Source organism: Vipera ursinii (genome assembly GCF_947247035.1).
Source record: "Vipera ursinii genome assembly, chromosome: Z".
NCBI classification, from domain to species: Eukaryota; Metazoa; Chordata; class Lepidosauria; order Squamata; family Viperidae; genus Vipera; species Vipera ursinii.
Window position 1 is genome coordinate 39072129 of NC_139517.1, and position 14762 is coordinate 39086890.

Consider the following 14762-nt stretch of genomic DNA (forward strand, 5'->3'; position numbering starts at 1 on the left):
GAATTATCAGTTTAGGGCACAGGTCTGCAACCCGCGGCTACAGAGCCGCATGTGGCTCTTTCAGCCGTCTCCTGCGGCTCCCAGTCCTCTGCCATGTGCAGTCCAAAAAAAAAAAAAGTGGGACTAAAAAAGTTCAACCAATCAATTCAAATATGCAGGGTAGGTGCATATCTCGCCTTGGCTCCACTCTTCAGTCAAACCCTGTTCTGCGCATGCGCGCATGTACGCTCATGTGCACACATTTTTTGCGGCTCCCAGTTTTTCCTTTTGTGAGGGAACCGGATCTGAGTGGCTCTTTCACTGTTTCAGGTTGCTGACCCCTGGTTTAGGGAATGATGCAGGATAAGGGTTTTTCTTGCATACCAAAAGCTAATGTGTCCTGTGAGCAGAAGTGTCCTCAAACAGTCTCTTTTTGTAGGCTACATTAAACTGGCAAGTTCTTAACAAAACATACCTTTAATCTAGCCAGATGTAATCAAACTCAAACTTTGGAATTTAAACCTTTAAGACAACTTGAAATCAGCGCAGATATTCCTGCATTGGCTCCTGATTGGCAGTATAAATTACTACCTTTTGTACCAGTCTTGAAGAGCAGCTCTAGATAGGGCACACTGCAGAAATGTCATGTTGGGTTAAATAAAACTTTAAAAACAGACTTTTGGGGAATGGTTGCAGCTGAAATGCAAAACATTCTTGGGCAAACCAGTATTTGGAAACAAGCTGCTCCAGTGTTTTAGGAACAGCGTGACCCAGAACAAAACAAAGCCTTAGCCATAATTGACTCACGGTGTACCATTTTGCCCTATTTCATCAAGCAGTGCAATACTGAAGAGTGCTCCTTATCCAGCCCAGGTTGTCTACCAGCCTGAACCAGGTTGAAAGTCCCATTAAAACAAGTATGTAATTAACTTCTAAGCACATTTCACTGACTTCAACTTCTCTGAAAGCTGTCCTTAACAGAAAGACTCTGCATTTCATCATTTTATCTGTTTCCCTGTGAAGATGACAGCAACTGCTAATATTTACACCCTGTGGAAGATTACCCTTTCAACAACATAGAAGCAATTATTTGAGCAAGTAATGACCAAAAGGGATTTTTTTTTAGTGTGACCTTTCAGACACAGAGCAAAGAGATTTGTGAAATTTGAGATAATCTTCAAAGGTACCATATGGTATCTTCATATATAAAAACAGTATTAAATCATCAAAACCTTCAGGTTTATTATAGACTTCATTATCCAGTGGGACCAAAAAATATTTCTCCTCCCTTCTGCTCTGTCTGAAATATTAATTGCTGTTGCCTTTCTTTTTTGACATATGCAGGTGTATTTAAAAGGTTGTGTTATGTTTATTTCTATGATGATCCTAATGTTTTCTTCTTTTGTACTACAAAAGAGAAATTCCTACTTTAGCAGTAGATCTTGGTGAAAAAGAAGATGGTCGATTGCCACATCTAAAAAACATACTGTAGCTGGAGAAGCAGAGTTTCCATAGCCAGTGTAGAAAAAATTCAGAATAATTTCCAAGAGCATGACTTGGCTTTTCTTAATATTCTGCAAGTATCAGAGCTGGCAGAAATGTATTTTAAAAAATGAAAAAAACTTGTTTAGGAACTTGGTGATAAATATATTTGTCCTAGGATTGGCCTTGTATATCCTTTGGCAAGTGGGATAAGGTCACTGATTAAAAAGTAAAAGTTCACTTTGCCTGCTCCAAGGCCTTTTAACACAGCAGATGTTCAGCAACACAAAAGGTCAGACTTTTTTCCAACCAAGTCAAGAATAGAGTCACATGACAGTGTGATTTATCCACACTCTTGTAAGAACTCTTTTTACCTTCTGTGCAGGTAAAAAATGTGTGTTCTATGGAAGAATCCTTGTAAGGGTTAGAGAGCATAGAGATGTATCAAAGGGATAATATTCAAAACAGGAAGTCATCAATCCTTGTCACTATTCAAATTGCATCAAAATCTTGCAGGACTGAATATTTAGTTATTTCCTGATCATTTCTCTCACATTCCCTCCTCTAAGAGAATATAGTTATTGTTCAAGATCATTCCTAGGTAAGCATACTCTCTTTAACTCCAAATATGAAACAACCAGAGAAATATTTAAATTTTCCTGCTACCAGTTCAACAACAACAAAAAATCATGAGAAGCATTTAAAAGAGTATCAATACACAGTCTAAAATCTGGTAGGAGAAAGAGGTGAGAAGATGGGATCATAAAGTAAAAACCAACAGTTGATTAATACTATACATCCTCTTCAATTTCAATCCACCAAATTTGTTGTTTCTATACTCACTCTTATAAAGGAACAAGTACAGTTAGTCCTCGAGTTATGAATGTAATGGAGCTTGCCCATTCCATTCGTAACTAGAGAATTCATGGGAGTGAATATTTGTACCTTGAACAAGATCATTCCCTGCTTTCGCCCACGCATTCGCTAATCGAATGCGTGGGCAAATGCACGGTTTGTTGACCGCATGTGAGGTATCTCAGGGCGGGGAAGGCCATGGGGGCGCCTAGTGATGGAACAGGCCCCCAAGGCCTCATCGACCCACTAAGATACCTAATGCTTCCCCATCCCTTGCTCACTTACCTTGAAAAGATCTGTCTCCTTTCTGCTGCGGTTTCTGCCTTTGAGGGAAAGGAGAGTTAATAGAAGCCCCTGGGTGCCATAATATCACGCAAGTTCAGGCACCTATCCTCTTTTGCAGAGAATGGATGCCTGAGATCTCCTGGTATTTGCAGCACCTGTCTCCTGCTCCCTCCCTAACTTGTTTCTGCCACCGCGGAAGCGCCCCATTGGCAGGCAGACAGAGCTTCCAGTCTCCCCAAGGTCTCCGCCCAAGCGAAAAGTGTTTGAGCACCTATGGGGCATTTGAAAATGAAGAAATTCACTTAATTTTCAAATACCCCATAAGCGCTCAAAGACTTTTTACCCGGAGACCTGACAGAGACAGGAGCAAATGCATGCTTACTTTCTCAAGTGTCCCATTTGCTCCGAACGGAGACCTTGGGGAGACTTGAAGCTCCGACTGTGAGCAAACGGGGTGATTGAAAACACAGTGAATCCCTGCGTTTTCAAGTGCCCCATTTGCTCACAGACAGAGCTCCCAACCTCCTGAAGGTCTCTCTTCAGGCGAAAAGTGTCACAGTGGTGGTGGAAAGGAGTTGGGGGGGGAGGAGCAGGAGACTCGCATTGCAAAAACCTTTTGTGCTGAAAATTAAAGCTTTTGGGGTCCATGATCTCGCAAGAGTTCAGGCATCCATTCTCTGCAAAGGAGGATGGGTGCCTGAATTTGCACAATATTACAGCATCCAGGAGTTTCCAACTCCTCTCCCTCAAAGGCAAAGAAACTGCAGCAGAGAGGAGGCAGATTTTGCAAGGTAAGTGAGTCCGGCGCAGCAGGAAGGGAGGGGGAAGCATTTGTGGGGAGTGGAAGGGGAATAGGGTGAATGTTGCAGAGCCTCTACGGTCACGTGTAAGGGTGAATGACTGCCATGGTGCTGCAGTATTTATAATTTTGGGACTTCCTCATAAATACCAGGGGGTGCTTATTGCATAACTTCGAGCGTTAAGTGAACACTCGTAACTCGGGGATTACCTGCGTATCTGGCAACCTGTTGCAAATGCTTCCAGTGTGGCAGTCTTATTGTTTATATATCTCTGAACGCATCTGAAGGTGCTTTTTGGAAAATGTACCAAGGATATATAAAAAAGAGGGATACCTTCTTTAGCAAAGGCATTCCATACAAGGAAAAGTTTATGAGTGCCTTACCCGTTTTCTCTCAGCCACTCGTTTTTGAGGGAGATCAACCTGAGAACTTTATGAGAGCTTGCATATATAGCATGTAGTTAGCTTAGTTGCTTCTTTACAATTAGGAACAGCTGCTGGTTTAGTTAATGTCTTTAATATGCTTCTGTTGGCACGGGGGATATTTATAGATATTGTGTTATGGAAATTGAGACCTAGTAAGAATTGTGTTAAGACTTAAATTAGCACCATTCCAGCATTAAAAGATTTGATAGAGATACTGTTTCTCAAAGCTTAATACAATTATTGTCCTACAGCAGGGATTTCAAACTGCCGGCCCGCGGGCTGGATACATCATCAGGAAACCGTGCCCACCCCATTGCCAGCAATGGAGAAATATGTCGCGCAATGTCACGTGATATCACGACTTTGACATGTCTGCCCAAGGCAACCTGTCCCCATCACCTACACATCTAAAGAATAGCAACAGAAAAATGTTTTTACCTTCTTATTTCCTCCTCCAGGAACATGGGTGATGTTATCTAATGACCCAATTTTTGATTGCACTTTATCTTTGAAATCCAGTTTCTCAGATTTCACCTCTACCAGTCCACCACCTAAAGAAAAATGAGCAAGATTAACAGATATCAAAAGAAACATATAATGATGACTTCTGAAGGAAATACTTTTCTATGTGTATGTTTGTGCATGTTTCTTTCCCTCAAGCAGGTGTTGTGCTTATGCACTTATGCATCTGAATATATGAGTTCTGCCCAATATCCAAATTCAGTTATGCAAGTCTCACACGATTTTTCAAAATAATTTTGAAATTTACATTTAGTACTGTAGTCGTAGTAGTAATAATAGTAGTAGTAGCCTAGCTACAATACGCATTCTAAATTCAAAATAATGAAATGTGTTTTACTGGAAGGCAAAAAGAAAAGAAAAACAAATTGGTGTGCAATGAATTTGTGCTTCAAATCAAGAAACGTGTCTTAGTAACAGCTACAGCTTTAGGGAAATAATTTTAAAATTAAATGTTACTAAGCAAGATCTTCACGTGCAGCACCTTTAATAATCTAAACAGATGAACCCCAATGTTTCTACACAGCCCCTTTTCTCTAGCTTCCTGTTTTCCAGACCCCTATATAAATAAGAAATAAACGCAGGCAGGGCTTACATTAAGACTCAAAGAATTACTGGATAAGGTTTATTCCCAGAGCAGATTGCATTCCCTATTAAAAGTCTGAATAAATGGTGTTCTAAATTCCAGTAGAGATGTCTGGTGCACACCAAGGAAAGACTTCCAGGTTTCAACACCACCACACCCAAAATGTTTGAAAGGAAGACATTTTGAGTGATTCCTATAGAAAATTTACCGATGCTCAGCTAAACAACAGCAGGGATAAACATATGGAAGGAATAATTTATCTGACCTCATGTATCAGTTGTAATTATTCACTGTTCTCTAAATAACTCTATATCCCTTGCAATTACCTTTATTTTTTTCATCTCAGTATTTTAAAGGCAAAATAAAAATAAAACTAACATTTACCTAAGGACAAACAACACAATATATCTTACAAAGATACTTTAGCAATAAAATACAAAGACATCAAAGTCACCTGGTTTGTGATGAATGTTATCCAGAGATCCACATTTGGATGTTACATGGCTAAGATCCACTGGTTTGTATACAATTTGTATCTGTGAGAAGAAAATGAAAACAACAACAACAACAACAACTATACACTATGGGATTGGAATTTATTTTAAATTTAAAAAAATACCCAAAATAGGCTGAAAAAGTGAGACATACAAAATACTGGAACTTGTCTGGAGAAGAAATACAGTTGGAAGAATCATTTAACCAAGCAAGACTGGAAAAAGCTTTCTGCAAGAAACGTATAAGTATATATATCAAAGATTCTCACAAGCATGCACAGATTCACTTTGACTTTAAGAAGATTCATTTAAAGATTCATGGGAAAATAAGAACCAACATAAAAGCAAGATACCCATAAAATAGTTGATCCCATGTTTTCAAATAAAGTATCTGTTCTGAAAGCTAATTATCTTGGTTTTTACAATTAACTCATAGTTCTATATGTCTTTCACATTCACATTTGTTCCAGATTTTTTATTTTTTAATAGCATAGGAGTTCAAATATTACACTCATTTATGTGATAGCCATATAATTAGGGTTACAGTATTTCACAAAGCCATATTTTAAAAATAATTGTTGTACTCGTCTCTGAAGATCTCACTATTCTTGCACAATTATCCCTTATGTGGCAGACACACTGCACTTCCACAGCATGCAAAAACTATTATACCTCCGGTAGATGGAGATTTGAAACTCAGTGCGCTTAGAGGAAAGTAGAAACTTGAGAGGAGAGGGGGGAAAAAACAGAGGTGTAATCAAATAAGCTATATCACAGAGAAATTATTTAAAAGCACAACAAGAGAAATTGAGCTAAATACCTTTTTTTTTGATGTAAAACTTAAGGTATATGTCCACAAAACTGAAAGAACAGAAATAATCAATGTGCATTGAAAAGGCTGGGGGGGGGGAGGGGTGGAAGGGAGATAATTAATTTTTTCAAGGATCTTTTTAAAATGCAACTGAAAAAGCATTTGAACAATGTGGAATTATAATTCCATTACAGCAGGGTCAAGTTATCCAGAAATAAGACATGCACAAAAGGCACAAATATAAACAAAAATACTTACTAGTGGTTATTAGGTTACAACAAATGACACAGCAGGAAGGCATACAACTGGAGAAAAGACATAAGTCCCAAAGGCTGGGGGATCAAATCCATCTTTGCTCCAATGTTCAGCAGGTACTACAATGCTGATTACTTTGCAACCCTCAAGCCAGGATTTCCAGACATTAGAATCTGAGCAACCGAGCATCACAGAAAGCTACCATAGTCCTGAACTCAGTGATGCTGTTTTGCTATGGTGGAACTCAGTCAAGGCAATCATGATTACAAGTTACAACTCTTCTCTGGCTTCCTTCTCCAATAGCGATGGGGATTTTTTTTTTACCCAGGGTGGTGGGAAATGTTCTTCTCTGCAGCCCCAAACAAGATCCAGCCCATTTTCATAACTCAGGGTTTCTTCTGCCAGTTTTCCCCACCATCTTTGTTACTGTCCTGTTCAGTTTCCAGACATTTATCACACTGATGGACAGATGGACAAACAATATCCTAACCCTTTACATAACTTCTTTCCAATATTTTTTTTGGATTGGAAAAAATAAAAAAAGATATTTATAATTTATAACAGTATGATTTTATCAATCCATTTACCTATTCAGGGATGATGGCCTGAGTTAGACAGGCTATACAATAAATTTTCAGACTGCTGATCAACTAGGGCAGGGGTGTCAAACTGGCAGCCCACAGGCCAGATGCGTCATGTGCAGGCCATGTGCATCCCAGCTCCGCAAAGGCAAAAAAATGTCACGATATGTCATGTGATACGATCAAGCTTGACACCCATGAGCTAGAGCAGGGGTTCCCAACCCCTGGTCCGTGGACCAGTATCAGGCCACGGCATGCCAGCAACAGTTCCACATAAACAAGGAAAGCCCCATCCACAGGATGCAGGCAGCACACAAAACCATGCCCCCTCCGGTCTGTGAAAAACCTCTCTCCACGTAACTAATCCCTGGTGCCCAAAAGGTTGAGGAACCTCTAAGCTAGAGGAACAGTTCAGACTCTAATACTAATGGGATGTATTTGAACATGTTCACCCATACGCAAAAAAATTAAGTGAGATCTAAATGAATTACCTGTTACTACAACCATCTGACCTCACTTCAAGTCAGGTCTACGTCACATTACTCAAGCAGAAGCCATATGTTAAGAGCATAATCTTCCTCAAACAAGACAAAATATCTACCTTTGTCACTCATTTTTCACACAAACATTCCCAAAAATATTTAAGAAAATACCCAGGTCAATTTTATTTTTAAAATTACAATTGAGTAACTATGGCTTGCCAATTAAAAGAAAAAAGGGGGAAGTTTTAAAAAAAAATCTTGAGACAAAATGGCATTGTTCCCTTAGATCAGGGGTGGGGGAACTATAACCTCTTTATTACTTGTGGACTTCAACTCACAGAATTCCTGAACCAGACATGCTGGCAATGCCGCAATTCTTTCCTCCTTCGCTTTCTTTTACTTTCTTTCCTCAAAACCCAATGCAATTGCATAGATCGTAAGAGGTGCTTTCTTCTGTAAAATGTGATCCCCAGTACTTCATCCTCTCAAACCTCCCTCTAGCCATTCTATTCCCCAAGGAAGTCTTTCATCTCCCTGGCTATTTGTCCCAAAATGTACTGCCTACCTCAACATCCAAAATCAATGCCATTCTCTTCTCTTCTCTGTTGAAAGGCCACAAATTACTTCTTTTAAGGAAACTCGCTTTCTAAGGAAAGATGCAAGTCACCACTTATATTAACAGGAGAAGAATGATATTCTTCCCGTTTTCCTTCACAACTTTGCTGCTGTGGTAGGTAGCCATTTTGGTTTCACTTCTTTTTGACTCTTTTTCCTGTACGTTTATTCATTCAGTGTGCATGTAGCAGAGATGGTAAGCAGGTAAGGCAGGAGCAGCAGACGCTTCACTGAAATGGAGGTAGCACACAGCAAGGATAGAAAGTACCTATATATCAAGTGTGGGTGTTTAATGCACATTGACCTGATAGACAAAGGGGAATATGGAAGGACGAGGACAAGGAAGAACTAACAAATTGTCATTGTCATTGTCTGTAAGCCTCACATTGTAGACATTGTCCACAAGTTCTATGTCTAGAATTTAGAAATTAACCTCCTTCAAAACTTACCTCATGAAATTTGATTTGAGAGACATGCTTACAGAGATCTAATGAAAAATGTTTTTCTTATTCATTCATTTTTACAGGTTTGTTGCTATGGGAACAACAGTACTGTCACAATTTAATTCCCTCTGCAGACTCTAATAATGTAAACAGCATTGGCTAAATTTCAAGACATTGTAGGGAATGCTACATATAATGCAAAAGAAGAGTAGCTTTTTAAAAGCAATCTTTTAGAATGACGTTTATAGAAATTGTTGCAGAGGCAAAATCTAATAATAAACACTTTCTCAGCTTCCATATATAGTAGATCTACACAGTAATAAACTCTCTTCCATTTCCTTTTCTTTTCAAAATCTGGGCAGTACCTTAGTGGCCTATATTAACTAAATGCAGCATTGTTTCAGCTATGTTTATAATGTGATCAACTGACTACATACTATTATCATTATAATTATAGAAGTAGCCTTGTATAAGGAAAATGTTAAAATGTTAAAAACTACACTCACAAATAATCACTGTAAGTGTACATGTGGAGTTGCCAATAATGGTAGAAAGGTCACAAAATTAGTTTGAGAAAATAGAAGCCTAAGGCAGAAAAAGTGTCTGAGGATATGAATTTCAGCTCTGTATGGCACACAAGTGAGCCAGACATCACTATACTAGAATAAAAATCTATGAAAGAAGGTGCCTTGTCCATTGTTACTTTACACAGCCTACCTTTAAGTATTCATGAACTACATCAAGAGTCCTCCACCTTGGCAACTTTAAGACTTCTGGACTTCAACTCCCAGAATGGCTGGCTGAGGAATTCTGGGAGTTGAAGTCCACAAGTCTTAAAGTTGCCAAGGTTGAAGACCCCTAAACTACATAATGTTAATCAAAATCCCCCTTAGAAATTGTACACTTTTGCTTATGTACTTCTCAGTTCCTGATTTAAAGAGTGCCGATACCTACATTAAAAGCATGACACTAATCCAAGGATACCTTGTATGTTTTCATTAAATTTTCATCCAGAGCTATCTTTTTGAAATTTTTAATGATTATTTTTTAAATGTCAACTATTAAGATCATTTTCTCCACTGCAGACAAATGTCACAATTATGTCAGCTGATAAAACACAGAAACAGAGAACATTGTACAAATTCAACTTCATGCAAATAGTGTTCTTGAAAAGACAAACTAGTAAACAGACTAAGAATCCAAACTATGCAAGTTTAACTAGTAAATTAAGTTTTTTCTTTTACAAAACATGCTGTTAAATGTGTATTACAAGTGACATGCACATATGCCCTAAAACTTTGAGTTGGAAGATTAAATTCGGAATCTAAGGGTAAAGATCACTGCAAACTGTAAAAAAAAAACCACCCAAAACCTGGTATTCTTAAAGTGCTTCCAGACAAAGCTTATTGCAACAAATAAAAAATGTATTTATCAACTTACCTCTTGAGAATTGATAAACGGGGTGGGGGGGGTGGCAGGGGAGGGAAAAGTGGTGAGAATATTAAGGAAAGCTACACATGTAAACTCATACTCGAATCTCCCCTAAAATTCTATGAGTGACAACAGCACCATAAAAGCCTAATCTGGAAGCACCTTTGCTTGCAGAAGAAGTACAGAAATAGAGTTTTTAGCATCTGGTGCTCAAAATTCAATATTGGATAGATCTTTTTTGATTAGCCAACAAGATTCTTATGCCATCCGTGTCTTCATTTCTTATGAAGATAAATTAAGAAACGAATGGAGCAGGGCTATCAAGAAATGAGAAAAATTACTATCATAGTCCAGAAAAATCCTGAGATTTGGTAAAGATAGATAGATAGGCAGAAGATATATTTTTCTCTCCACTATGTCACTAGTAAGTCTCTGGAAATTTATGCTCAGTATAACTAAATAAGGGATATTATGGGAAGAGATAGTAAGAATGAATTGGCTTGCTTGAGCCCCTAACAAGTTATGTTGTCCCAGAGAACATTAATTTCTACACTGAAACACTACTCTTAACAGGTGAGACCTGATTTGCCACAGATCCAATGATTGATTCTATACAGCATCTGAGACTAAATTCTACTTTTTCTACATTCCTCATGCTTTAAAAATCACCAATTATAGAAGCAAAACAAACCATGTAAAAGAAAACCTGTAAATGATAATGTGCTTAATTGCACATTTTGGGTTAAGGAAACATGCTTATCCTTTAAAAAGAAAAGAAAAAAAATTATGTTTCAGATGCAGAACATCCGATTTACCATGACTATGCATAACGTTTTCATGAGTCCTCCAGGACAGCACAAGTTGTTCATCAAATTTCTAGATTATTATCTTGTATTAACATCTTCCTCTTTCCCTAACTGAACCGGACAACACATTTGCCAGAAGCCTGAAAACTATGCAATTAAAAATGACTACCTTATAATATTATTTTTGAAAAATAGCCAATTAATCCTGCACCTATTACCACACACACAAACTCTGCTGGATGTTTAATCAAGCCATATCTTTCCTAGTAGGAGGTTAATTTATATATGTTATATTTAAGTGTGTTACCAATGGCTGGCTCGCTGAGCAAGCAGCGTTGGCATTTTGGGATTAATGCAGAATTCATGCCACTAATAATAAGTTATTTTATTATAGTGCATTGAATGGTGTGAAGGTACTCACACTGCCTCCTCCTGGGATATGTTTGACATTATCCTTTGATCCACACCTGGATTGGACATGGCTAAAGTCCAGCTTCTTATTAACCACCTGCACCTTTGATAGTCAGAAAAAGAACATAAGTGACACCTACTGCCAGCCAAAGATACAGTGCAAAGGGTTTCTCTATGTATTACAGTAAACTCAGAAGAAAGAAGAAACAGAAAATGTCTCCAAGGCACTTTTTAGCAACTTGGTTTAACAAATGAAACCACACGTTTCAGCTCTGCAGAAGTGAACAACTGGAAAGCAAGCTTTAAATTAATATTTACAAAATATTTGCATGTTGAAGAGTAACTTACATATTTCATCAGTACTATGCCAAATTTAGGGTAACTTTTAATATCACTGTGGGGCTCTGTGGCCCTTCACAAGCAAATACCTGGATATCCCACGACTCACTGGATATACCTTTGATCAGCACAAGGAAAAACAACATTGTAACATACTGATGAAACTGGGGGAAAACATGAAGCAGACTTATCTTGCTAAACATGCCTATTTTCAGTTTGTTTGTGCATTCTTGCTTACCAGCTTATCAGGGTTGGTATGTGACGTGCAATTTTAGCATGACAAGTGTAATTGGGTAAGTATACCCACCATATGAAGATGGCTTGTGTCTGCAGAGTGAAAGCTGAAATCAAATAAAGCTTTTATTAGACTGAAAAATCATCACTGGATCCTGCCATTTTGGATATCCCCCAATATGCAATCAGTTGGGGGAACATTTTGAAGAATCCATGAAGCATGTATTACAGAGAATTCTAGATGAAACAAATTATTTTGATCCATTTCTATCTTTTCAGGCTTCAGATCTGGATGTGGAACTGAAATAATATTGGTCGTGTCTAGTGGATGACCTTTGTCAGGACAAAAATGTGGGGTTGTAACCACTGCATCTCTCTGCAGTGAGAGTCACTTTAGTCAAACTACACTGGTGCTGCAGTAACTGCCCATTTGTTCCTTGATATGAGTCAAACTGCTGTTAATTAAATTCTACACAGCTTAGGTCAAGATAATTTTTGGGATCACTTGCTTCCTGTTAACAGTAAAAAGGAATGCTCCCATTTTTTATCCTACATTTGGGTTATGAGACAAATAGTTGTAAAGAAGCATACTTTTCCTGTGGTAGCCTCTATTTTGTGGAATATTTGCCATCTGAGGATCAATTAGCCCACTCACACCTTACCTTTAGGAAGACAGTGAGGATCATACTTTTTATTGCGCATATATTATGTGAAAGCTAACTTAAAAGATTTTTGAATAGCTTGATTTTGTGAGAACAGGAATAAAATAAAAGGAAGTAGACAAAGCACTTTTCAGAATGGGAACTGAATTGTTGCTCTTCTTCTGAAACTGGTTGTGCATCCTGCTGGTACCCATGCCATAGTTTCCTGGGCATGATACAGTTATTCAAACAACCAAGTAAGCATCTGCCATGGGGAACCAGATGACCAACATTGGTCTTCTTTTTAAGTAACGCTAAAAGAAGCATTGAGCAAACTATATACTATTGCTACTTCCGTCAACAATAACCTTTTTTCCTCTTTCCTCTCAGTAGTCTGAGACAGCATGGAGAAGGAATAGTGGCAAGTGAATGAATCTACAAATCACCATCCAAGGAGCGGCAATTATTGGTAAGCTCAACTTCTCCAACTTATTTTTGGCTTCTGACTAGTAGAGATACACTTGGCAAATATGTTTACAGTATCTGCAGGCAGAATAGATCTCTTAAGACAGAATGAAAGTTAAGTATCATCAAGAAGCATCAACTCCTATCCAAATAATCAGATGAAGTATTATGCAACTATCAATGTTTTTGACTGTGGCCGATTCTGCAAAAGAAGTTGCTTAAAGAAGTTGCCATAGGACAATGACAAGCTTTTATTACAGATTGATTAAACTACCAAACTGATGAGGAAAAGCTAGTAAGTCTTTCCTAGATGTAAAAAATGAAGCAGAAAAAAATATAACCTGAATTTGGTAAGGTGGAAAAATTACAAACTACAGTAATAACATTTAATCTGAGATAGAAAAGTCAAGTCAAGGTAGAGAGACTTTAAGATTCTTTAAACCTCTGATGAAAAATGCTAGAAAAAAATAAACTGGGACACGGGGAAAAAATTCAGGTCTGGACAGATTTGGCTGAAATTAGGACCCATTTCAAAAGTAACTGGAGCAGAGAGATGGTAGACCACTGTCAGTTGTGATTTTAGTTGCAAATGGATTAGCAGGATTCTGAGAATCCTGACCCTATCAAATGAACCACTACAAATAAGAAGGGATTAAGTATCAGCTACAAGCTTTTAGAATCAGATCTAGTATATTCAGGGGAAGCATATTTCTTTTTTCTTGTTCAATTGAAATTCTGAATCAATTGGTTCTAAAGGTCAAGTTTGAAATAGAAAGAGGTTTCCATATTGACAGAGACCAAACAGTACAAATAACGTAAATAAATACAGTAAGTTTGAGGGAAATAATATTTACTATATGGTCTTCTGGGAAGTAGGCTAACAAGAGTGGAATTTCTGTCTGTAATAAACAGCTCCCCAACTCTTCTACGAAGTAGCAATGGTGAACATGCAAAAAAGAAAAAGTAATGTAAACTGGCCCAAGTTGTCTCTGAAGGGACAGCTGATAGAAAGATCAAATGTACATGCTATGAGTTCAGTTAGTGTTCAGGAAACAATGTTGTAAAACTGGAATTATCAATAAGGCAAAATGGAGTATTGAGTAGGAGAAGAACATCTGTTCTTTTTACACTCTTTTCATTTCTTCATTTTTACTGTTGTAAGACACGTAGAGTAGCCCCTCAATGGGATAGGCAGGAAATAAATTTAATTAATAAATAGGTGTGGTCAATAAATCTTCTTAACTGGAACTTAACATGTGGTCCTGATTCTTCATATCTGACATTAATCTAGTCAACTAACGGCCAGCTTTAAATTGGCTCTTGATAAGTGTCAAAAGAATTTAAGGGTGGGGGCTGAATTGGATTGCTTACGGCAGGGGTCTTCAAACTTGGCCCTTTTATGACTTGTGGACTTCAACTCCCAGAATTCCTCAGCCAGGCATGCTGGCTGAGGAATTCTGGGAGTTGAAGTCCACAAGTCATAAAAGGGCCAAGTTTGAAGACCCCTGGCTTACGGCAATGTAACAACTCCAAATTGATTCCTCTCTTGACCTCACCCCGTCTTGTGGAATAGAAGCTGCTTGGACTGAATACAGACAAAACCAATGACCTAGAGTTGATGAGATGCTAAGAAAAAAAATAACAAAATTGTGCAATACGCATGACTGAAGCATCCAATTGGAAGCATCCAATTGGAAGCTAACCTTAAATGATGCAAAAATGTGTATTAACATGTCATTAACAGAATTGGTATAAAAGTGCTTTTAAGTTTTCACCACTATTATGTGATTGCATTAATACCACGTCTAAAAAATAGAAGAAAA

At 37.9% G+C, this 14762-nt stretch overlaps 1 protein-coding gene across 1 annotated transcript in view; it reads right to left on the minus strand.

The window, feature by feature from the left end:
- Positions 1–14762, minus strand: part of MAPT (microtubule associated protein tau) — an 86607-nt gene that overhangs the window by 5647 nt on the left and 66198 nt on the right. The window contains exons 10-11 of the mRNA XM_083378247.1: positions 5386–5467; positions 4265–4377 (exon numbers count right to left, since the gene is read on the minus strand). Of these exons, the coding sequence (XP_083234373.1) occupies positions 4265–4377; positions 5386–5467 (195 nt within the window). The remainder of the gene's footprint in view (positions 1–4264; positions 4378–5385; positions 5468–14762) is intronic.